General features: G+C 35.2%; 1 protein-coding gene across 4 annotated transcripts in view; it reads left to right on the top strand.

Annotated features, from left to right (window-relative positions):
• FNDC3A (fibronectin type III domain containing 3A) overlaps window positions 1-24,139 on the top strand; it is a 127,330-nt gene that overhangs the window by 91,171 nt on the left and 12,020 nt on the right. For all 4 annotated transcript variants that reach the window (XM_074217130.1, XM_074217131.1, XM_074217132.1 and 1 more), the window contains 11 exons: window positions 140-278; window positions 886-954; window positions 7,352-7,470; window positions 9,474-9,579; window positions 9,675-9,850; window positions 12,355-12,468; window positions 13,380-13,529; window positions 13,618-13,901; window positions 15,682-15,894; window positions 19,774-19,940; window positions 22,177-22,304. In XM_074217130.1, coding sequence (XP_074073231.1) covers window positions 140-278; window positions 886-954; window positions 7,352-7,470; window positions 9,474-9,579; window positions 9,675-9,850; window positions 12,355-12,468; window positions 13,380-13,529; window positions 13,618-13,901; window positions 15,682-15,894; window positions 19,774-19,940; window positions 22,177-22,304 — 1,665 coding nt within the window. The remainder of the gene's footprint in view (window positions 1-139; window positions 279-885; window positions 955-7,351; window positions 7,471-9,473; window positions 9,580-9,674; window positions 9,851-12,354; window positions 12,469-13,379; window positions 13,530-13,617; window positions 13,902-15,681; window positions 15,895-19,773; window positions 19,941-22,176; window positions 22,305-24,139) is intronic.

Raw genomic sequence — 24,139 nt, forward strand, 5'->3', positions numbered from 1 at the left:
TGATACTCATATTTAAGCATATGTCAGGTCAGAATACTGGAATGAAGTAGCCAACACTGTCTTGTCAATGATTACCATTTTTAAAAATGATGCCTATGTTGGATTTATATAATATTACTTTTGTGTGTTTTTGTCATAGGTTATTGCTTATAACTCAGAAGGTAAAAGCAATCCAAGTGAAGTAGTAGAATTTACTACTTGTCCAGATAAACCTGGAGTACCTTTAAAACCTTCAGTTAAAGGAAAGATACATTCACAGAATTTTAAAATAACCTGGGGTAAGGTTTTCCTTTTCATATTAATGTAAATTCTTCAGAGATACTTACATAAATTGATTTGTCCAGATGGGACCAAATGCAAACCACATGATAATTAGGAGTGTTTTGTGGGTCTTTGAACATATATATATGATAAAGAATTTGTTTCTGATGTTCAGGCAAATAGAAGAATCTAAATTTCTGGACAGACAAGTGACAGTGAAGGAACGTTGGATTAGGATTGAGTTGAGAGGACTGGATTCTAGTCCCTGATCAGCCATAGATTGTGGATGCCTATGACCTTAGACAGGTCACTCTCACGGCCTTCATTTCCTCATTAGCAGCATGACTTATCCTTTCTCACAAAACTGTTATAGTTTTCAATTGCAATAATATATGTTAAGCCTCTTTGAAAGCTGTTAAGCATTATTTTTGTGTAAGATTCTTTTCAAAGAAACATTTCAAGACATGTCTCTGATCTTAGTTTATAATTCCAACATTCTAAATTTACTCTTCACTTTAAAAATTACATTGCTTAAAAAAACTTAAGACATGATTTATCAAAATTTCAATCTAATGAAAATTTTAACCTTTTTTATGCTTTGCCTAATACCAGTTTTTCTTACAGATCCACCAAAAGACAGTGGAGGAGCACCTATAAACAAGTATGTTGTCGAAATGTCAGAAGGCTCAAATGGTAAGAACTATATTATTTAAAATGGTCACCAAGCATTTATTAAGCACTTATGTACACAAAGAAAGGCCTTCAAAAAACTTGTATTCTAATTTAGGAGACCAATAAGTAAGTAACTAACACATCTAAAACTTATGCAGAGGTGGTGATGGTCTTCTAAAGGAAGAAAACAATAACAGCTTAGGAGAAGAGTGAAGTTCTCTTGCAGGAAGTGGAAATTGAGTTGAGTCTTTTAAGGAAACTCAGGAGAATCATTCCTAATCAAGGAATTACACATAGATCAGTATAGTTAGATCTTAGAGTGTATGAAGGGAAAAGAAGGTATGAGAAGACAGGATATGAAAGAATCAACTTATAAATCAATTTTAAATGAGAAACTGAGAACTTTATTTTTGATCTTTGAACAAAAGGTAACATAATCTAGCTTTTGATTAAGCAAAGCACCTTGGAACCCAAGTGGTGGATGAATTGAGAAATTTGAGGTATGGGCCAAGAGTTAACTAAGCTGAACTAGAATAATTGGAGAGAATGGAACATATATAAGAAATGCAGAAGTAAAAGGAACAGATTAGATATGTTGAGTGAGCCAGAATGAGATGTCAAGCCTGCAGACCTGACTAGAAGGATGGTGGTGGGAATAATAGGGAAATTCAGAAGGGCAGAATTTGGTAATTGTGGAGGGAAGATTAATTCACATTTGGGCATATTAAGTTTGGAATAACCTATGATGCAGTCATATCAAGATACTCAAAAAAGACTATTGGAGCTGTTTAGTTAAAACTCAGCAGACTAGGGCTCGATCTGGGAATTATCTTCATAGAGATGATGGTTGAAGCTATGGGAGTTGATGACATCACCAGGTGAGACAGTATATAAGAGTAAAGAGTGCAGGACAGACCATCAAGAACACCCATTGTTAGTGAGCATAATATGGATGAAAGAATTAGGAAATGAGACTGAGAAAGAGAGCCAGGAAAGAATGTCACCAAAACCTAGAGAGGAAAGAGTATCCACAAGGAGAATATGATCACATTTTACAGAGAAGTCAAGAAGTATAAGGATTAAGAAAATACCATTGGATTTAATCAATGATCATTGATTACTTTGGAGAAAATAGTTTTAGTTGAAAGATGTAAGCCAGACTCCATAAAGTTCTGAGGATAGCAAGAAAATGCTAGCCTGAACAGGTGAGATGTATAGAATTATAATTAATATCAAAGCAAAGTAAGCTTTTTAAGGCTGAGAGACATGGGCTTGTTTGTAGGCAGCAGAAGAAAACTGATTATGTAAAGGAGAAATTAAAGATAAGATGTTGAGGGCAATTTCCTAGAAAAATCCAGAGTGGATGAGATTAGTCACATATAGAATGCCTTAGTAAGAAGATGGGTCACTTCTTCAACAGCTAACAAAGTAAAAGAGTTAATAATGGAGGAAGTTTTTTGAATAATTTGAATTGAGGAAGAGAAAAGGAAGAAGACTCAGCAAATGTTCTCTTTTTTTAAGTATGAGTGAGGGGTACTGAAGAGCCAAGAAGGTTTGGAATAGCCACTGTGAAGAGCAGGATGGTGATCAATTAGGACAGAGTGGAATATTTTTTCCTACTGTACTGGGCCTTTCTTTCAGCATAGTTGGCTTTTTTCCTCTAGCTCTTAGCAGCACATGAAGAAGAATGAAAAAGGAGATTTTAGGGAATGGCAAAGTTTTGGGGCCTAACCATGTGATTGGCAAAATGACAAGGGGACAAGAGAATGTCAGGTGGAGGATCCTGCAGAGTTGAATTATTTTACCAAGGACTAAGAAAGGGAGGAAAAGAAAATGTAGGCCAGGCAAGGGTAACTGCCTAGAAGTGGAGGGAATGAAGGTCAGTCACAGTGAGAACACTAGGGTTAGAGGTTATAAAGATTGGAATCAGATAAAGAAATTTCAGAGTTCATGTATATAAAAGAACATTTGTGGGTGATTGCTAGGTCAAGTATGTAGCTATGTATACTGTATGTATGTAGCTGAGGTAGAGTGAAATAGTAGGTGGTGTAATTGAGTAGAATGGGGAGCTGGGAAGTTAGGGCGTTTGAGGTGGTATCGTTATGTATACTGAAGACCCCCTAAGATATGAGGGTTCTGGGTGCTGAACTCAGCAAAGGAGGTATGAAGGGATCTATAGAGAACAGCCTCTAGGTACAGGATTGAATGATAGAACTTGCATGGTGTGAACCTCAGAGAAGTGAAATTGCTCAGGGAAGATGGTAAATGAGGGTTTGGAAGTGGCAATGTGGAGTAAAGTGTATTCCAGCTTCCCTACCACAATCAATGAGTCAGGAGATACTGAGAAAAGATGGAACTTATGCTGGGGAGAATGGTATTGTCTTGTACCAATGCCTTTTGTAGGGGGCTAGAATTCTAAAAGATAATAAGAGGAAAGATGGCTGTTTATTAGGAGCAGGCAAACGAGAGCCAGGATGGTAGAGCAGCAGGAAGCTGTGAAGCTAGAAGCTTCCTCTTCTAAACACTTAGAAAACACGCTATATCTAATCCTTATGGGAAAATCCAAGTGGCAAGTCATTTTTCCAGTCCAGGTCAAAATAAAGAGATAGATGGAGAGATTTGTGGACACTGGGGTGGGGTCTGTTGAGCAAATTATATGTGGAACACAACAGCACTGAGAAAGAGGTTGTAAACTAAGTCAAACTCATAATAGGGACAGGTACATAGTGGCAGATTTTTTGCACTCTATCACAGATCCCAAGCTGCATACTGGCGGGTTTTTTTACCCACTATCCCCGATACAAGGTGGACTGACAGGAAGATGATTTACATTCCTCACCCCTTCTTTCCCCAACAAAAACTCCTTTGATCTTAAGCCCTAGGACCTGGATAGAAGCAAGTTCAAAAGCAAGTATGTGATTCAGGCACCAAATTCAGAAAAGAATCTCATTTCTAGCCTTCAGCCCTGCCTACAGAGGAATAACCAGGGCAGATAACCAGACCAAAAGAGCATTATGCACTCTGAACTTAGGGTCTAAATCTAACAGCCATCTACTCTTCCTCAGACACAAACCCATGACTTTGTAGAGCTCAGACCAGAAAAACAGGAGTCAGGCTATGTCCTGTATCAGACCTCTTTGATAGCACTGAAAGCTTATTGAGCCTGAACTGACCCTGAAATCCTGTAACAGCACAATACTCATTACCCCAAGAAAACAGCAATAGGATCAGCTCATTTCCTCCAGAATGCACAGGGTCTGGCCCTAACAAAGTCTGACATCAGTAAGAAGACTTGGAAGAAGAGCAAACAAAAAAGAATTCTACCATAAAGAGGTATTACAGTGACAAGGAAATCCAAGACAAAACCCAGAGGAAATGAATGACTCTAAAATCTCTAAAAGCAAAACCTCAAAGAAAAACATCTTTAGATACTGATTGAATTAGAATCTCTGGAAGAGATAATTTTTAAACAGTCTTTATTATTGAAATCAGAATAAATAGAATTTTTTAAAAAGGATAAAGAAACTCAGATCGAAAGAAGAAAAAAGAATGTAAAAACAATTAACAGCTTGGGATGAGAGGTAACTAGCAAACTTCTTCAAAATTGCAATGAGCCAGATAGAAACCAATGACTCCATGAAGCAGCAAGCAATAGTAAAAATCAAAAGATTGTAAAAATAGAAGAAAATGTAAAGTAACATAATCAACTGGTCTATAAAAAAAGATTGAGAAAAAGAATCAATATACTGCTGAACATCATGACCAAAAACAAAAGCCTAGAAATCATATCTCAGAATTAGAGGGCAAAGTAGAAATAAAGGAATCCACTTGGTATTTCCTGAAAGAAGCTCCAAAATGAAAACTCAGAAGAATTTGATAATCAAAATCCAAAGCTTCCAGGGCACCAGAGAAGTCCTAAGCTGAGGGTCCTTTCCTCCAGGCACTGAAGCTACTGCAACTGCATTAACACAGTACCCCAAAGAGGGTGATGCCATGTGAAGCACAATGCACTTAGTTAAACAAGAATTGATCCTTCTGAGGAGCCACAGTCAGAATCACACATGATTTAGAAGCCACCATTGTAAGGGGGAACAGAGTTGGAAATTCCATATTTTAGAAAGCAAAGAATTATAGACACTAATGCTATGATGGGAGAGGGAGAGTGGGAGGAAATGGATCTATAATGAAATAGAATAATTACAGGAATTCCTAATAAAAGAATCAGAGCTGCAAAAAAAACAAATTCAATGACAGAAATGAAGAGAAACATAAAAAGGGTAAAAACAAATCAATAATGATAACATGTTCTGTCTTGATCTTTTAAAAAAAAGATTGGAAGGGAGAGGAAGAGGAATATATTTGAGGGAAGTAATAATAATGTTTTTATCCTTCATTCTTGAAGAAGACCATAACATCAGGGAGATGATGCCATGACAAGCAAGTGAATTGGATTTGAGTGAGAGAGGGCTGTGCTAAGTCACCAGCCTCATTTTCTCCTTCAGTGATCTGGATCCAGTGGCCAGTTTTGAATCAGGATGCATCTAAGGCTGGTTTCAGACTCCTGTCCTCTTGACTCCCAAGACCAGTTCTCTATCCACTGTGTGATGAGAGGGATGGAGGAAGGGAGAGATGGTTAGGGAAAATTATCTCAAGTAATCTAGGTTCTCAAGTAGACATCTGTGGGATACAGTGACATTTGAACTGGTCAAAAGAAGGAAGAACACAGATATTTGGGTGCAAAAAATACATTTCACTGAATAAGGAAGAAGGGGGAACTAAAGAGAGTAAATTGATTGTAAAAGTAAGATGTAATTTAAAATGATTAAGAAAAAGGTATTCTAGGGGTGGCTAGGTGGCGTAGTGGATAAAGCACCGGCCCTGGAGTCAGGAGTACCTGTGTTCAAATCCGGTCTCAGACACTTAATTACCTAGCTGTGTGGCCTTGGGCAAACCACTTAACCCGGTTTGCCTTGCAAAAACCTAAAAAATAAAAACAAAAGTATTCTCAAGGACAAGTGAAAGGCATAGACATATAGATGGGGGCTTTGGGGGGGGGGGTTAGATTTGACGTAGATGTGCATGAGGAAGTAGTCAATTAAGTATTTGTTTTTCCAGTTTCCTTTTCACTTCCTTAATGATCTCTTTAGGGTTCATTATTCTTCATTCACACTCATAAAACCTAATTTTTCTCCTTACTTAATCTTGCTCTCTGAATGTTTTCTACTGAAGAAATGAAGCAAGTATTATTTCAGGTTCTGTACTTTGCCTTCTGGCAATAAATAGTATTTTCCAAAACTCCTTGTGTTTTAAAATGACTGATCATCACTGGGAGATTATAAAGTTGTGCCATCAAATCAAGACTCAGACAGCTTCTACTTACCCAAAAATATTCCAAGTCTATCTGTTGTCTGAGGTTCGGCCTGGCTATGATCAGAGAGGCTTATTACTAGGTTGGCAGTAGAGTGGTGAACTTGTTAGTCAACTCTTTTCCCCTCAAGACAGTGGGGTTAAAATGACTTGCCCAAGTTCACACAGCTAAGTAAGTATTAAAAGACTGAAGTCATATGTGAACTTAGGTCCTCCTGACTCCAGGCCAGGGCTCTATCCACTACACCATCTACCTGCCCTCACAGTAACTCTTGAAGATCGTTTACTGAAATGTATAGGACTGGTTGCAAGCTTTCTTGGTGAAGGAAGTACCCACAGCAACAAAAGAAATGTGCTATTGCTGTGCAGCCTTGGGCAAGCCACTTAACCCCTGGTTGCCTTGCAAAAAAAAAAAAACCTAAAAAAGAAATGCTATGGAGTGACTTACCTATGAATAAAGCAAAGGATACCTTTTAAATAGACTGAATTCGCATCATTGATTTTTCTTCTATTTATCTATAATGTTATTGCTGGACCAGTAAACACATTTAAAATGCTTAATTAAAAGCAAATCGTCTATCTTTCCCAGAGGCTATACAAAGTAACAGATATTTCACATCAGGAGATCTATACAAATTTGTCTTAGAAACTATATAAAGAAAATTAAATTATTTCCAGGAAACTCTAAATAGGCCTAAAATTGTTCTGACAAATTAACAAATGCTTGTTTTGATGAAGTGAAGATACGTGCTGTGTCCATTATACCAAAATGTCAAGCATTAGTCTTTAATTGATTGGGTATCAATTCTTAACAGGAAACAAATGGGATATGATATACAGTGGCACTGCTCAGGAACATCTCTGTGATCGCCTGATTCTTAGAAACTATATAAAGAAAATTAAATTATTTCCAGGAAACTCTAAATAGGCCTAAAATTGTTCTGACAAATTAACAAATGCTTGTTTTGATGAAGTGAAGATACGTGCTGTGTCCATGATACCAAAATGTCAAGCATTAGTCTTTAATTGATTGGGTATCAATTCTTAACAGGAAACAAATGGGATATGATATACAGTGGCACTGCTCGGGAACATCTCTGTGATCGCCTGACTCCTGGCTGTCCCTATCGCCTCCGTGTGTACTGTGTCAGTGATGGAGGACAGAGTTCGGTAAGGCTATATTTCATATAGCTACATGTGCAGTACTCTATGGGGCATTGCTTATGAGTTTTTACCCTATATCTTTTTAATGGATCCATCAACATGCTTTGTCTTGCTCACACCAGATACTTGATAAATTCTTAGTGAATAAGAAAATAGAATGTTATATATAACATTTAGTATTCTTGTTTGTATATGTATTATCTGATACTAAAAATCAGACCATTCATTTGAATTATGAATCATAAATTTATTATTTGCAGCAAGGTGATTGTTAATTTATTTTTATACCTGTCTTTGAACATATAACATATTTGTTGTTTTTGTTAGGCTGTGAGGTTAAGTGACTTGCCTTAAGTTCACACAGCTAGATGATTATCAAGTGTCTGAGGCCAGATTTTAACTCAGGTCCTCCTGATTCCAGGGCCCGAACTCTACCTACTGCATGACCTATCTGCCTCTAATATGTTTGTTGAGTGAGTTCCTATTAAGTGAACATGATCAGCATCTAACATGTTACCATGCCTAATTGGTGCTTAATAAATTTTTTAATGTTTTTTTTTTGTTTGTTTTTGTTTTTTTTAGTTTTTGCAAAGCAATGGGGTTAAGTGGCTTGCCCAAGGCCACACAGCTAAGTAATTTTTAAGTGTCTGAGGCCAGATTTGAACTCAGGTATTCCTGACTCCAGGGCTGGTGTTCTACCCACTGCGCCACCTAGCTGCCCCATGCTTTATAAATTAATGATGTTTAAATTTCAAAAAAACAACTTTAGTAGATAGATGAAACATTTATTAGGTGCTTTTTCTATACTAAAACTTGGGTATGCCATTAAGACAGTTTCTGCTCTGAGAGGAGGGGACAGATAAGGGATAATGACCATTATACAAGGGACTTTGTATGAAGATGACTGGGAAGAAGTTGAGTATCTTAAAGGTTCGTTTCAGAAGCCTGCTATGTAGCATATAGGCATATCAGAAATTTATGATGTTAGAAATTACCTTTTTTAAGGCAAAATTTTATTTCATGCGTATTATTCATATTAAATCATTTTATTATTCATGTTATTGAAGTCGACTAAAGTATACATCTGCATAGTATATTATTTAAAGGCATACAGCTTCAGATGGAAATAATTTAACAGATTTTACTTGCTTTAGTTGCAGATCAGTTCTATGAATAATTTTAATTTGGATCCTTTTTCATATTTTTTTATATGTATGTGTGAAAGAAAGAACAGAATAGTATCTAAACCTTTAATTTTATCTGTGAAGAACTTCAAAATCAAAATTTTCTCTTCTAATACAAATCAAAAACTCTTATGAATCTTAGAGAATTATCAAGGGACACTTAGGGGTTAAATGACTTGTCCTAGATGACATAGCAGTACGTGTCAGAGATGGGCTTTGAGCCTTGATGCCTTCCTTGCTCCTAGGACAGCCCCCTATTTCTTTTCATAATTGTGGAATCCTAATGTGTTTTTTTAAATAATTTTAATAAGTTATGAAATTTTATTAGAAGTTACATTTTTAAATATTACTATTTTGAATTTAAAGCCAAATGCTTTAAACAAGGCTCATCTGATTATAGTCTTATTTTCAGGTGGAAGAAAAGTAGGAAAGACTTTTTTTAAATATGTCTGTTAGGTTAAAAAGTTAATTGTAGCCAAAATTGACGAAACCTAAAAATAAAATTAACATTGATTTATACTTAACAAGTTGAATTTATATTTTGGGTAACATCAAAAACTAAGACGATGAAGTTAGCGGGGTCACACACTATGAAGTAGTAAACTTTAAAAATTGTGCTTTTAATTTATTAATTTTTATTAGTTCTTAGCTCATAATCTTACACATATTAGACACTTAAAGTTTTTAGTTTAACTTTATGTAAAATTTCAGCCTTAATACTTTATTCAGTTCTGAATTATATTCATATATTTTAGCTGATAGTTCTTTAATGGTATTTATATGACTTTAATTTTTAAAAAATTGATTGTTTTGGTTGTTTGACAGGTATCTGAGTCATTACTGGTGCAGACTCCAGCTGTGCTTCCTGGTCCATGCTTCCCTCCCAGATTACAGGGAAGACCCAAAGCAAAAGAAATCCAACTTCGATGGGGTAATTTCCACTTCAGCAACATATTGAATAATTAAATATGTATTTAAATTTGCTAAATATTTTAAAATACACAAATTTTTCCACCTTTTTTTTAGGACCACCTCAGATTGATGGCGGATCACCTATTATCTCTTATAGTGTGGAAATGTCTCCTATAGAAACAGATGAACCTAGAGAAATTTATCAAGGTTCTGAAATAGAATGCACAGTGAGCAACCTTCTTCCTGGAAAGACATATAACTTTAGACTGCGTGCAGCTAACAAAATTGGGGTAGGAATTTTATTCTCATTAGAACTAAATTTGCAAGGAGGGATGTTTAAATACTTTAAGAGAATGGTATTTTGAAGCTGATTTATATTAATTGTTAGGTTTTACATTGGTAAGTTATCCATAGAATCCTTGACTCCTAGTCAATATCCTTGTTATTCTATTTTGAACTGTTATAAGACTAGTGAGACAATGTGCTAGAGGTAATCTGACCTAGGTTCAAATACTCCTGGTTTTTGACTCCTATTTGCACAGTACTAGGCAAGTCATTTAAATTCCTCATGTATCAGCTTCTTTATCCTTAAAATAAGGGTAATGATGCTTGAACCATCTCAAGGTTTTATAAGATTGTTCTAAGAACCTGAACAAAGTCAGACTGAAACAGAAACAGGGATAGCCTGCATGTTGACTTAGCAAAACAGAAAACCACAAACTAATATTATCTGTGTTTTACTGTATTTTTTTTATTTTGTTAAACACTTCCCAATTACATGTTAAACTGTTTCAAGTTGGTGTTTGACATCTAGCCTAAAGCACTAAAAGATTAAGACCCAGGGGCAGCTAGGTGGCATAGTATATAGAGAGAGCACTGACCCAGGAGTCAGGAGGACCTGAGTTCAGATGTGGCCTCAGACACTTAATAATTGCCTAGTTGTGTAACCTTGGGTAAGTCACTTAACCCATTGCCTTAAATGAATTTTAAAAAATTAAAAGATTGAGTCCCCTGTCTTGGGTTGCCTAGCCAGTATCTATCAGAGGCCAACTGCATATCATCATGAACAATAGGCATTCTTTTTCTACTGAGTTTTTTCCCTGTATAAATTATTAGGCTAAGCACTTTGGAGGGCTTTTGGAAGCTCAGGTATTCTCAAGCATACTACAAATAGCACATTGCCTATAAGCAGACAAGCATCTGGAGGACTTTAGAATCTCTAAGGAATTTTGCTCTGTACTGACCTAACCATCATCATTGAAAGCTGTAAACGACTTTCATAAGCCTAAGCCTCTATATTATATGCATTAGTAGTTGGAAAGACCTCACTGCATATGTCCACAGTCAGAGGACCATTATGCACTTTTCTCTCAAAAGTTGGCATGGCCAAAGATCCATCACCTAGCAGTAATGCTTCATAATAGTTTAAATGTATGTTTATGTATCTTTATATACCTTTAAAACCCCACTAGTTTAATGTCTAGAGCTCTTGACTTTTGAATCCAAGAACCTGGATTCATATCCTACCACAAGAAAAATTATTTAACCTTTCTGGGCTTCAATTTCTTTATCTATAAAATGAAGTGGTAGAAATAAGTATGCCTGTGTCATAGGAAAATAAAATGCCTTTCTTGGCAGAAAAGCTTCATAAGTGAAGCTTTTAAAATTCTTCCATCTTTACTGTCATATTCAGTATGCATATATATATATATATATATATATATATACACACACACACACACACATACATGTATATACATGTATGTATGTATATCTGGTTGTTAGATACATATTAAGTAGTGCTGCTCATTCATTTATAAAGTGAAAATTTTAAGGATTGTTATGATCATCTGCAGGACCAGAGGATGGGGAAAGAATTTGCAGCTGAACTGAATCTTTCTTTATATCAGGGGTTTCTTATTCTGGAGTCTATGATTTTAGAAAATGCTTCAGTAATTTTATTTCAGTATAATTTTTTTCCATTATAATTCTACATGTTTTAATTCTTTTAAAAGTAGTTGCAGAAGGGGTCCAGAGGCTTCACTAGACTCCTAAAATGTTCTGTCACACACAAAAAAGTTAAGAACTCGAATTCTTACCAGGGGCAGCTAGGTGGTAGAGTGGTACACTGGCCCTGGAGTCAGAAGTACCTGAGTTCAAATCCGACCTTAGACACTTAATTAATCTAGCTGTGTGACCTTGGGCAAGCCACTTAACCCCATTGCCTTGCAAAAAAAAACCACTCATACTAAATATAGATAGTCCCCATGCTATATAACATAATTATTATGTAATATTAAAGAGTCATTATAACACTACACTTCCCAAATAGTATTCAGTCCTCTGGACCACAGTCAATAAACATTTATTAAGCACCTATCACATGCCAGTCACTCTGCTAGGGGAGTAAGGGAGCATGATGAAGACCTGAAGTCTAGTGGACTGTTAGGAGGTAGTAGTAGCACTGGACCCTCTCTCTTCATAGGGAGAGGTCTGAGGGCAAAGGGTTACTGAGGAGATGTGAGTTTCAAAGCTGATGAAATCTTGTAGGAAGGTGAGTTAGTAGAGGCAGTGTTGATGGCAGAATATCAGTAATAATCATGTCAGTGACCCCTCTTATATCCCTTAAACCTTGGAGATAAGGATCATCAATTCTTCTAACCTTTTCTGAATGATGGAAGTTTTGCATGTTTATAAATCTGTAAATATGTGCCAGTCCTGGGCAAGCAAGTGGGTACTTGAAAAAAAAATTGAAACTCTTGCAGTTATCAGTTTTTGTTTTTTGTTTTTAAAGTTTGGACAATTTTCAGAAAAATGTGAAATAACTACAGCACCTGGACCACCAGATCAATGCAAACCCCCTCAAGTGACATGTAGATCTGCAACCTGTGCACAAGTGTATTGGGAGGTATTATTATCCTTTAATTTAGGATTATTATGTCTGTATAAATTGCATTTTTACTTTTCTAAACTGCACAAATATTTTGTATAAAATGGTATACTGTAGATTTTAGCTCCTTCTAGTTTTATAAGCCCAAACTGAGCCTTAATTCACACTTCATCTTTACCCATCCTTCTAATAACTTAGATGTTAAAAAAATGCTTCTTATGTGCTTTTGAATTTTTCAAGGATACCTTAGTGCTTGGTGTACCTTGACCAGTAGTGAACATTAAGTTCATATAACATGTTCATAATATATTAACTATATGATTTCTATTATATTTATTCCCCTTAACTACCTAATCATAACATTTTTTTACTTATAAAAGTTCTTAAATTTTTTAAACTCTTCAAAATTTTTTACATGGTTTCATTTAAGTCAGTTTTGAAATTATTTTAAAGATTGGATTTCATCAACACAAAATTTATTTTATGGCATTTTTAAGAGTAATCACACCGGGGGCGGCTAGGTGGCGCAGTGACTAGAACTCCGGCCCTGGAGTCAGGCAGGAGTACCTGAGTTCAAATGCAACCTCAGACAAATTCGGCCTCAGACACTTAATAATTACCTATATGTATGACCATGGGCAAGCCACTTAACCCCATTTGCCTTGCAAAAAAAAAAGTAATCATACTCAATTTCAAAATAAATTTATTGCACTTTCTAACACTTCAGATTCAAAAGATTTCAATCATAAAATTAAAATGAACAGCTTTTCATTTTCTTGACAGAACTTTAAAAACAACTTTAGCACACTATATACTTTAACCTTAGTGCTTGGTGTACAGTAGTGAACATTAGCTTCATTTAAGCAAAACATATTCAAGATTCAGATTTTCATATTGATTTGAATTTAAATGTGTTTCCCATTTCTAAGGTTCCAGTTAGTAATGGAGCAGATGTCACTGAATATCGTTTGGAATGGGGAGGAGTTGAAGGATGCATGCAAATATGTTACTGTGGACCTGGTCTCAGTTATGAATTAAAAGGACTTTCTCCTGCAACCATGTATTATTGCAGGGTCCAGGTAAAGAGAATCATTTAACTATTAGTTGGTTATTACAAAAGTCTGCATTTTACTAGTACTTCCATGTTCATTTTTTTGTTTATTTTAGGCTGTGAGTGTTGCAGGACCAGGCCCTTTCAGTGAAGTAGTGGTATGCATGACTCCAGCATCAGTACCTGCAGTTGTGACTTGTCTTCAAGGAGTAAGTGAAGATGAAGTTGAAAGTCCAGATTTTTCACCTTCTACATGCCTTGCAATAAGATGGGAAAAGCCTTGTGATCATGGTTCAGAAATCCTATCCTATAGCATTGACTTTGGAGAAAAACAGCCTGTCACAGTGGGAAAGATTTCAAACTATGTTATAGACAATTTGCATCCAGATACAACATACAGGTACAGTAGCAAAATTGTATTAGGAATCTTACTCTTGGCATAACAGAGATTAATGAGTCAGAGACAGTTCTCATTTTTTAAGCCTCACCATGAATTTTAGTTTTCAATTCAGAATGAATGCAAAATAAATATAAAACATTTAAAATCCATAATGAACTTTTACATTCTATACCAAAATTTAAGAACATAAATTCACAATATTAGAAAATTTTTTATATACATGCATCCACACATATACATACAAAAAAGCTTTCTAACATCATATAAGTGTGTGGAAATCAACAGAGCAGTTTGTGTGAAACCACATTAGAAGAGTTGAGAATGATAATTGCAGAATATTTTAGTTATAATAGCTTCTTTGAAAGGATTTTTATGTTTTATTAACAATTGGTTTTTTAAATTTCTTTGAATCCATTTAACATTGAAATTTTTGATTATATAAAATATCTTCATATGGTCAAATTTATTTCTTAAACCAAATTATTTTAGTGGGAGATGGTCAACTTCTGACAATTCCCTCTCCTCCAAATGTTTCTTTTTAGAATATAATCAAACAGGGCAGCTAGGTGGCGCAGTGGATAGAGCACTAGCCCTGGAGTCAGGTGGACTTGAGTTCAAATATGTATTCAGACACTTAATAATTACTTAGCTGTGTGACTTTGGGCAAGTCACTCAACCCCATTGCCTTGCCCCCCCCCCCAAAATAAAATAGAATATTATCAAAATGGCTCTTAAGACACATAATACCAATAAAACATTTTACTATCCATCCTTATCACTCTGTATTTGACCATATTCAGGCTCAGCCTTCTGATAATAATGCCTGGTATTTACATAGAGCTTCAATATATACAAAGTATTTATGCACTTTACCTTGTTTGATTCTGACTCCGACCCTGTAAAGTGTAGGTACTATTATTGTTATTATTATTATTATTATTATTTGTTGTTGTTGTTTTTGTTATTGTTAATAATAATAATTTGTAAATTAGTCTGAGAACTAGAGAGGTTGGTAACTTGCCAGTAAGTCACAGAAGTTAACAAGTATTGTAGGCAGCATTGAAATTCCAAGCCCAACATTCTTTTTAGTATACCCTTTTGGCAGAGAAGAATCAGTTATATCTTTGTTGAAGAAAATAGAAAATTAACTTTCTACTTAAAAGAGATTCAATATTTCATGAAAATTATAATGGATGTTGTCATCCCACTCCCAAATTACAAAATATATTTAGTGTTATTTCTGGGATTATTGAATATAAATATTTTTAATTATAAACATATGCTTTAAATTATTGTTTCATGCCCCTTAATTTTTATTACTGAATTATATTAAGTATCTGCTAGGGAAAAAAAGACAAATAATAATATTTCTCATTTAAATTCTCATTCTAAAATGAAGGAAAAACATTAAGTAAAAGAATTGGCAACACAGATATATTTCTACTTTCTAACCTTGGATAAGACAAATCTCTCCAAATGTCAGCTTCATCTTCAAAATAAGGATATTATTCTAAATGATATCTTAAGGTCCTTTGCTTTTATGTCTGTACTGCTTTGATGGGAGTAAAATATCTTGTACATAAGTTCATGTTGATATGTTATACCCTTTCCTCATTTTCCAAAGAATAAAATGAAAATAGTTGGGGCTTTTTAAACACTACTGTTACAATTTAATGGTTTTTTCCCCTTATCATTGCTTGATAGACCTCTAAGTATTTTTATACAACAAATAATTATCAATTAAAATTTATCAGTATTGTTTTATGCCTGTGATTCTTAGAATACGAATTCAAGCTTTGAATAGCCTTGGAGCTGGTCCTTTCAGCCACACAATAAAATTGAAAACTAAGCCCCTTCCTCCTGATCCTCCTCGCCTGGAATGTGCTGCCTACAGTCACCAAAACCTCAAGCTCAAGTGGGGGGAAGGAACCCCAAAGACATTATCTACAGATTCCATTCAGTACCACCTTCTAATGGAAGATAGGAATGGAAGGTAAGGGTTAGATTCTTAAAAATTCCTTTGTTCTCAATTTTATAGATGTTAAAGGGGAAAGAAATTCACTTTTCTATTTTAAATGATGCTTTTAAAAATTTGGAATACTTGCTGGCAGAAAAAAATCTGAGTTTAAATCCCATTTCTGTCTTTTTTCATGAACTGAGCAAGTCATTAACTTCTTGGTGCCCTGAACAAATTTTATAAACAATAATTTGCAGAGAAAGCCCTTTATAAAGGGTGTTACATACATCAGTAAAATCACAATTGTAGTCCCTATCACTTTCCTGAATAAAAAAATCTGCTATTCTAGTAAATGAGAAAAAGTTTACTGTAAACTTTCTTTCTTTCCATTGGTATAAGAAATGTGTGTAATTTGTTCCTGAATAATTCACAAGCTGTAAAAAAAAAAAATAGAACATTTTGTGGCTCCTTATCCATCTTCTTCTTTTTCTTTTTTTCTTTTTTTAATTAAAGATTTTATTTATTTTGAGTTTTACAATTTTTCCCCTAATCTTACTCCCTCCCCCCACCCCCAACAGAAGGCAAATTGCCAGCTTTACATTGTTTCCATGGTATACACTGATTCACATTGAATGTGGTGAGAGAAATCATATTCTTAGGGAAGAAATATAAAGTATAAAAGATAGCAAGATTAGATAAGATATCAGGTTTTATTTTTTTCTAGATTAAAGTTAGTAGTCCTTGGGCTTTGTTCAAACTCCACAGTTCTTTCTCTGGATACAGAGGGTATTTTCCATTGCAGACAGCCCCAAATTGTCCCTGATTGTTGCACTTATAAGAATGAGTAAGTTCATCAAGGTTGAACATCACCCCCATGTTGCTATTAGGTGTACAGTGTTTTTCGGGTTCTGCTCATCTCACTCAGCATCAGTTCATGCAAGTCCCTCCAGGCTTCCCTGAATTCCTGTCCCTCTTGGTTTCTAATAGAACAATAGTGTTCCATGACATACATATACCACAGTTTGCTAAACCATTCCCCAATTGAAGGACATTTACTTGATTTCCAGTTCTTTGCCACCACAAACAGGGCTGCTAAGAATATTTTTGTACAAGTGATGTTTTTACCCTTTTTCATGGTCTCTTCAAGGTATAGACCCAGTAGTGGTATTTCTGGATCAAAGGTTGTGCACATTTTTGTTGCCCTTTGGGCGTAGTTCCAAATTGCTCTCCAGAAAGGTTAGCTGAGTTCACAGCTCCACCAGCAGTGTAGTAGTGTTCCAGATTTCCTACAACCCTTCCAACAATGATCTTTATCCTTCCTGGTCATATTGGCCAATCTGAGAGGTGTGAGGTGGTACCTCAGGGAAGCTTTAATTTGCATTTCTCTAATAATTAATGATTTAGAGCATTTTTCCATATGGCTATGGATTGCTTTGATCTCCTCATCTGTAAATTGCCTTTGCATATCCTTTGACCATTTGTCAGTTGGGGAATGGCTTTTAAAAAAAAAAGTTTGACTCAGTTCTCTGCATATTTTAGAAATAAGTCCTTTGTCAGAAACATTAATTGTAAAAATTGTTTCCCAGTTTACTACATTTCTTTTGATCTTGGTTACAGTGGTTTTGCTGGTGCAAAAGTGTTTTAATTTAATGTATCTATCTTCTTCCTTTATTCAACCACAAGAACTTCTTTTCAGCACTTTCTTGGCCTTCTATCCACCAAGCAACCTTCCCCAGTTCATTCCAAAATTATCTTCATATTAATTTTATACTAAATAATTGGCATGAGGGTTCAAATTTTCTAAACTTTTTTTTAATTTTGTTTTGGGGGGGTTGCTTTTTTTTTTTTTTTGTAAGGCAGTGGGATTAAGTGAGTTGGCCCAAGGTCACACAGCTAGGTAATTATTAAATGTCTGAGGTCAGATTTGAACTCAGGTCCTCCTGACTCCAGGGCCAGTGCTCTATTGTGCCAACTAGCTGCCCCTTTTCTAAACCTTTTTAACAATTTAGTTTAACAATTGAGTTTCCTATAAGTAGTGAAATTCTTTTTCCTTTAGGGGAAAAATGGAGAAAGTTCAAAATTAAATTAAAACAAATAATTTGTAGCATGTGCTCTCTGTGTGTATATGTAATTACCTTATTGTATTTTGACTTATATTTGCTACATTTGTGTGTGTGTGTGTGTGTCTGTGTGTGTATTTGCATTTGCCTTAGAACAGAACTGTCCAGTCATAATTTTAAAAGTTTCTAATGAAACAATAGACAATATATTTTGATTAGCCATTTTAGTGAGAACTCTGTGGTAGCTCAGCTTCATTTATTAAACATTTAGTAAACTCACATGCTGGCTGCCTAAAATCAGCTGCTGGCTACATTTTGGATAGCCCTGCCTTAGAATTTCAGCTTTCGGTGGTCAGGAATCCTGTCAATAGCACATTCTCCTGTTATATTTATTAATTCTTTATATCGGGGAAAAGGGGGCTCCTCTTCTAAATCTAACCGTTTCACCTTAATACTTAGTCCTATCCCCTTCTCAGCCTTCCTTTGCTACCATCATTAAACTGATTCTTCTCTTATGGTCCATTATAATCTGTATCTGCTGTGATTTTTCCTTTCTCAAAGGGGTCATTATAGCCATTCTCTTTGATCCAAACTCATCTCTCATACTTCTCAACTTCATTATCTTCATTGGAATTCCTTCAGAAACTATCCCCACAGCTAGGTGACATAGTGGATAGAGCACCAGCCCTGGAGTCAGGAGGACCCGAGTTCAAATCTGATGCAGACACTAGCCTAACTGTGTGATCTTGGGCAAGTCACTTAACCACCCCATCACCTTAAATAATTTTTTTAGTGGTTTTTTTTTTTTTGCTTTTTGTTTTGTTTTTAGGGTTTTTTTGCAAGGCAATGGGGTTAAGTGGCTTGCCCAAGGCCACACAGCTAGGTAATTATTTAAGTGTCTGAGGCCGGATTTGAACTCAGGTACTCCTGACTCCAAGGCCAGTGCTCTATCCACTGGGCCACCTAGCCACCCCCGCCTTAAATAATTTTTTAAAGACGCTACCCCCTTCTTCTAGTTTACCTCCTCAGTTCGTGATTTACAGCTTCACTTTACATAGGCATGATAATATCTTAGAAAGCCCTACCACCAGGGCAGCTAGGTGGCACAGTGAATACAGCATAGGCCCTGGAGTCAAGAGGACCTGAGTTCAAATGTGGACTCAAACATTAAAATAATTGCCTAACTATGTGACCTGTGACCCCCATCGCCTTAAAAAAAAAATTTTTAAAGAAAACCTTGGGGCAGCTATGTGGCACAGTGGATAAAGCACCAGCCCTGGAGTTAGGAGTACCTGGGTTCAAATTCGGTCTCAGACACTTAATAATTACCTAGCTGTGTGGCGTTGGGCAAGCCACTTAACCCCATTTGCCTTGCAAAAAAAAAAACTAACAAAAAAAAAGAAAACCCTACCACCACACAAAACTATATTTACTGCTACTCATTTGAAACTTAATCTATAGTTTATTGTTGTTTTTGTTCATGTATATGGCCTCTCTTCCTGGCCCAGTTTTAGGTCCTTAATGGCAGGGTTGATATGTGTGTTGTATTTTCTGCTGTTACTAACAGTTATAGTTAGTTTCTCTTTGAGAAAGATAAAAAGATGACAATGCTGGTGTAGTAGAGGTGATGATGGAGGAGGAGGAGGAGGATTCTTTATATGTAGCTTACTAGTACTAAAGAAATGCTCAAATTTTTTCAAAAATTATTTTTATTCCTTGAACTCCTTTTTCATGCCATTCTAGTTTATTATTGCATTTTCTTAGTCCATATCATTGTTTGTGATACTGATTTACACATTTTAAAACAAGAGAACATCAATTTGTAACTCATTTAATGAGTTTATTTCCATTTTAGGTTTATATCCTTATACAGAGGACCATGTCATACATATAAAGTACAAAGGCTCAGTGAGTCAACATCCTATAAATTCTGTATTCAAGCTTGCAATGAAGCTGGAGAAGGTCCACTTTCTCAAAAATATACTTTCACTACTCCAAAATCTGTGCCTGCTGCCTTGAAAGGTAAGTAACCCTATTCTAACTCTATTTCCTTTTGATATATTAAAGTTAAGTATCCACTAAGTACCCAACTTTAGCATTAATATAAAAAAAATTATACTAACAAACCTATATTTCTGAAACTTTATCAAGTATTTTAATAGGAAGTACCTGAAAAACTGCTTCATATATAAAATGTTAAAAACTGTGTTTCATTTTAAAATAATTTGACCTGAGAAAACTAGCCTGAATAGGTAATCAGGTTGGTTTCTGGAAAAGCTGAGACTATATTCACATTTCCAGTTCTTTCACATACACACATAATAGTCACTTCCTTTGAATTCTTTGAGAATCTATTCATAGAAAAACTGCTTTGCATTGTACACCCTAACAGCAACCGGGGGGTAATGATCAGTCTTGATGGACTTGTTCATACTATCAGTGCAACAATCAGGGACAATTTTGGGCTGTCTGTGATGGAGGAGAGAAAGAATTGTGGAGTTTGAACAAAGACCAAAGACTATTACCTTTAATTTGGGGTGGGGGGGGAACGTTATCTTGTGTAATTTTGCTATCTCTTACGTTTTATTTTTCTTCCTTAAGGATATGATTTCTCTCTCATCACATTCAACTTAGATCAATGTATATACCGTGGAAACAATGTAAAGATTAACAGATTGCCTTCTTGGGGGGGGGGGGACAAGATTAGGGGAAAATTTGCAAAACTCAAAATAAATGAAATCTTTTAAAAAGAAAAAAGTGTAATAAAAATAACATTTTGTTTTTGTTAAGTTGTTTCAGTCATGTCCAACTCTTGGTGACTTCTTTTGGGTTTTTTTTTTAAGTTTTTAGTTTTTGCAAGGCAATGGGATTAAGTGGCTTGCCCAAGGCCACACAGCTAGGTAATTATTAAGTGTCTGAGGCCAGATTTGAACTCAGGTGCTCCTGACTCCAGGGCCAGTGCTCTAACCTTAACTGCCCCAATATTGGGGGGTTTTGGTAAAGATACTGGAGTAGTTTGCTATTTCCTTCTCAAATTCATTTTACAGATGAGGAAACTGAGGCTAATAGTTAAGTATCTTGCCCAAAATCACACAACTAGGAAGTGTCTGAGATCTAATTTTAACTCAAGTTTTACTGACTCAAGGCCCAGTACCTCACTGCCCCAAAAAAGCTATTGGGGGAAACTGTATGCATTTTCTTGTCCTTCAGATGATTCCCACAATACCATTCTGGATTATATGCTTGCTTGTAACTTTCTGTTTAAGCAATAAATTGCCTTTTTTATTAATGGAGGTGTTTCACGGAGTTATTTTACAGCCATCCAGCAACATGTAAAATATTAGGGACAAGATATTGCAGACCTTATTAGAAATAATTTTTGTCTATGCATTCAGTTCTGAAATTTGAAGCTGTGTTTTTGCCCATATTATTTCAAATTTGACTAAGGAAGACATGACCATATTTAGGTAGCTAAAATATATTGTGTTTATGCCCCATGAAAAGTTGCTGTGTTAAAAATCCCAATTGCTCAATAAATATTTTCCATTTGAATTTACTTAGACACACAGTTCCAAAGATGACACATTGATTCATTCATTCATCAAATATTTATTAAATGTATTCTGTATATACATTGCTTGTTTAGGCCCTGGTAGGGATACAGAATTTAGATTACTTTGCCCACAGGGGCTTAAAATCTAGAAGACGCAACCATAACTATGTTATGTATAATATTGCAGGATAAATGCTGAAGTCTGTAGAAGGCTTTTCCCAATGGAGTTAGTCAGGAAAGTCTTCTTAGAGGAAAAATAGTATTCCAGCAAGCAAAGAACAGGAAAGGAGAACATTGCAAGCTTATGAATTGAGGCAGGCAAAAACCTGGAAAGAGGACAAGATATTTTGTGGGGCTACAGAAGCCTACTTTGCCTAGCACAGTTAACATGATCTAACATATATATGTTTTCCAGGGATGGGTAAGAGAAGCAAGCATCCACAAGATTCAGGTTTTTTTTCTTCCTCACTTTTCCCATTCAAACTCCATCTGTGCCCATTTTGAGGACAGAGACTAGGGACTGGGTATGTCTTAGTTCCAGATAGGAAGCAGAAGGGGAGAGGGAATAGTGGGAACACAAAGCTAAAACACTAGGAAGAGACATAACTGTGTATTTAAACTTCTTATAATTTTTTTTTAATTTTTGTGAATTTTGTTATCATGGAAAAGACCATGTATACTTATAATATTGTTTATTTCCTTTAGCCCCAAGAATAGACAAAATAAATGATCACACCTGTGAAATCACATGGGAGGTTTTACAGCCAATGAAAGGTGATCCAATTATTTACAGTCTTCAAGTTATGGTGGGAAAAGACTCGGACTTCAAACAGGTATTTTCTTAAATTAAATAATATTGTATTTGAGTAAAATTAACAAGATTTTTCACTTAAGAAATGTAATATTACAAGTATGGGAAATTCTTCCATTTACATAAATTATATGAGTATTATTGATCCTGTATTTTATATTTTCTTTTACTCTAAAATTTCTATGTAAATCTGTAAATTTTCTATGTAACAAGCCTAATTTTCTTCTGTCTCTGAGTTTAGAAGCATGAGATCAAAACTTCAGCCTCCCTCTCTGAAGTTAGATGCCAAAGGTTTAAGCTTTTCTACAAATTAGTTAAAGAAAAACTCATCTTAACAGTAACTGCAAAATTTGTTGTTATCCCACATAATTTTAATTTTTGAGGCATTTGTGAGTTATCCTTAAAAAACATACTAGCTGTTTTTGTCCCATTTTTGGACTCATCATGGGCACTTATAAAGATGATCTTACCTAATCTCCAGGTACCAGGGAGTCTGTATCCCTTGGTACTTTTCAATGACCTTGGTATGCAGCTGGGACCCACAAATTCACAACAGTATTACTTAAAGTCAGAAATAAATGGACTTGATACCACATATGTGCTATGCAGTATATATTTCTATTTTTTTAAGATTTTTTTTTCAAGGCAATGAGGTTAAGTGGCTTGCCCAAGACCACACGGCTAGGTAATTATTAAGTGTCTGAGGTCAAATTTGAACCCAGGTACTCCTGACTCCAAGGCTGGTGCTCTATTCACTGCACCACCTAGCCGCCCCTATATATTTCTCTAATATAGCCAGTCATAATCCCTTAACCCCATGGTGTTGCCAGTTCCATAATCAATTCTGTTCTTTTATTCTGCACTTATAAAAATTGAGCTAGTGTTAACCCTTTTGTTAAATTTCACAATTAGAATTTAATAGATAAACCTTAGAGAGTTAGTTGCCTGAGATCAGAAGATGACTTGTCTATAGTTACATGATTGGTAAGCCTCAGGGATGATATTTGATTCCCCCATGTCACCAACTCTCAGCCAAACTAGCACTCCATTCATTTACAGGAATTATGCCTGACTTAAATGTTACATTAAATGTATTGTTCAATTCCTTTCATTCAGCACAGTGTTTTAAATAAAATTAGAAAAATAGGAAATTGAGATGAAAGATCTTCCTGAAAATTAGTTGAAATCACAAGGTAATTTAATTTTGTTTTTAGAACTCAAAAGTTTTTTAAAATAAATGTTAAAAAATTGTTTTTGCCTGTAACTAGGAAAATAAAATGCTAAATAAATTCAATAAAAAGAAATACAAAAAAAAGCTAAGATAATTGTTTTATAATTGCTAATGAAATATGAGTTTGTTACTAGAAGGAGGTTCAATTTTTAAATTAAAAGTTGCAAGATAGCACAAAGATATGATGATTTTTAGGAAACTTGAAGACTTGTTAAATCATAAAATTTTAGAGCTACGTGGGATTTTAAAGAGTTGGATAATTTTACTATCCAAAAATAACCTCCTAATTCCATTCCTTCCCCCTATTTTAATATGTTTGGAAAACAGTACCTTCACAGTTACCTATAAATTTCTCAAATACTCCTACACTCAGCTAAAAAGTAACAGAAGAGCTATAGGTATGGAATTATAACATGTTATCAGGAATTTGTTTAAATGTTTTCATGATTGCTAAGTAGAGTCCACGAAGGCTTATAGAAGGCAGAGGGGGGAAATGGGAGCTAAAAACAAAAGGCATCACCAATAGGATTTTTTAAATAAAGAAATATATCATTGTTAGGACATAAAATTGAATTTCCTCCTCTCTATTCTGCCTGTCTGTGTGTGTGCTGTAGTTTCCTTCCCTC

The sequence above is a fragment of the Macrotis lagotis genome, chromosome 1 (assembly GCF_037893015.1).
Source record: "Macrotis lagotis isolate mMagLag1 chromosome 1, bilby.v1.9.chrom.fasta, whole genome shotgun sequence".
Lineage (NCBI taxonomy): Eukaryota > Metazoa > Chordata > Mammalia > Peramelemorphia > Peramelidae > Macrotis > Macrotis lagotis.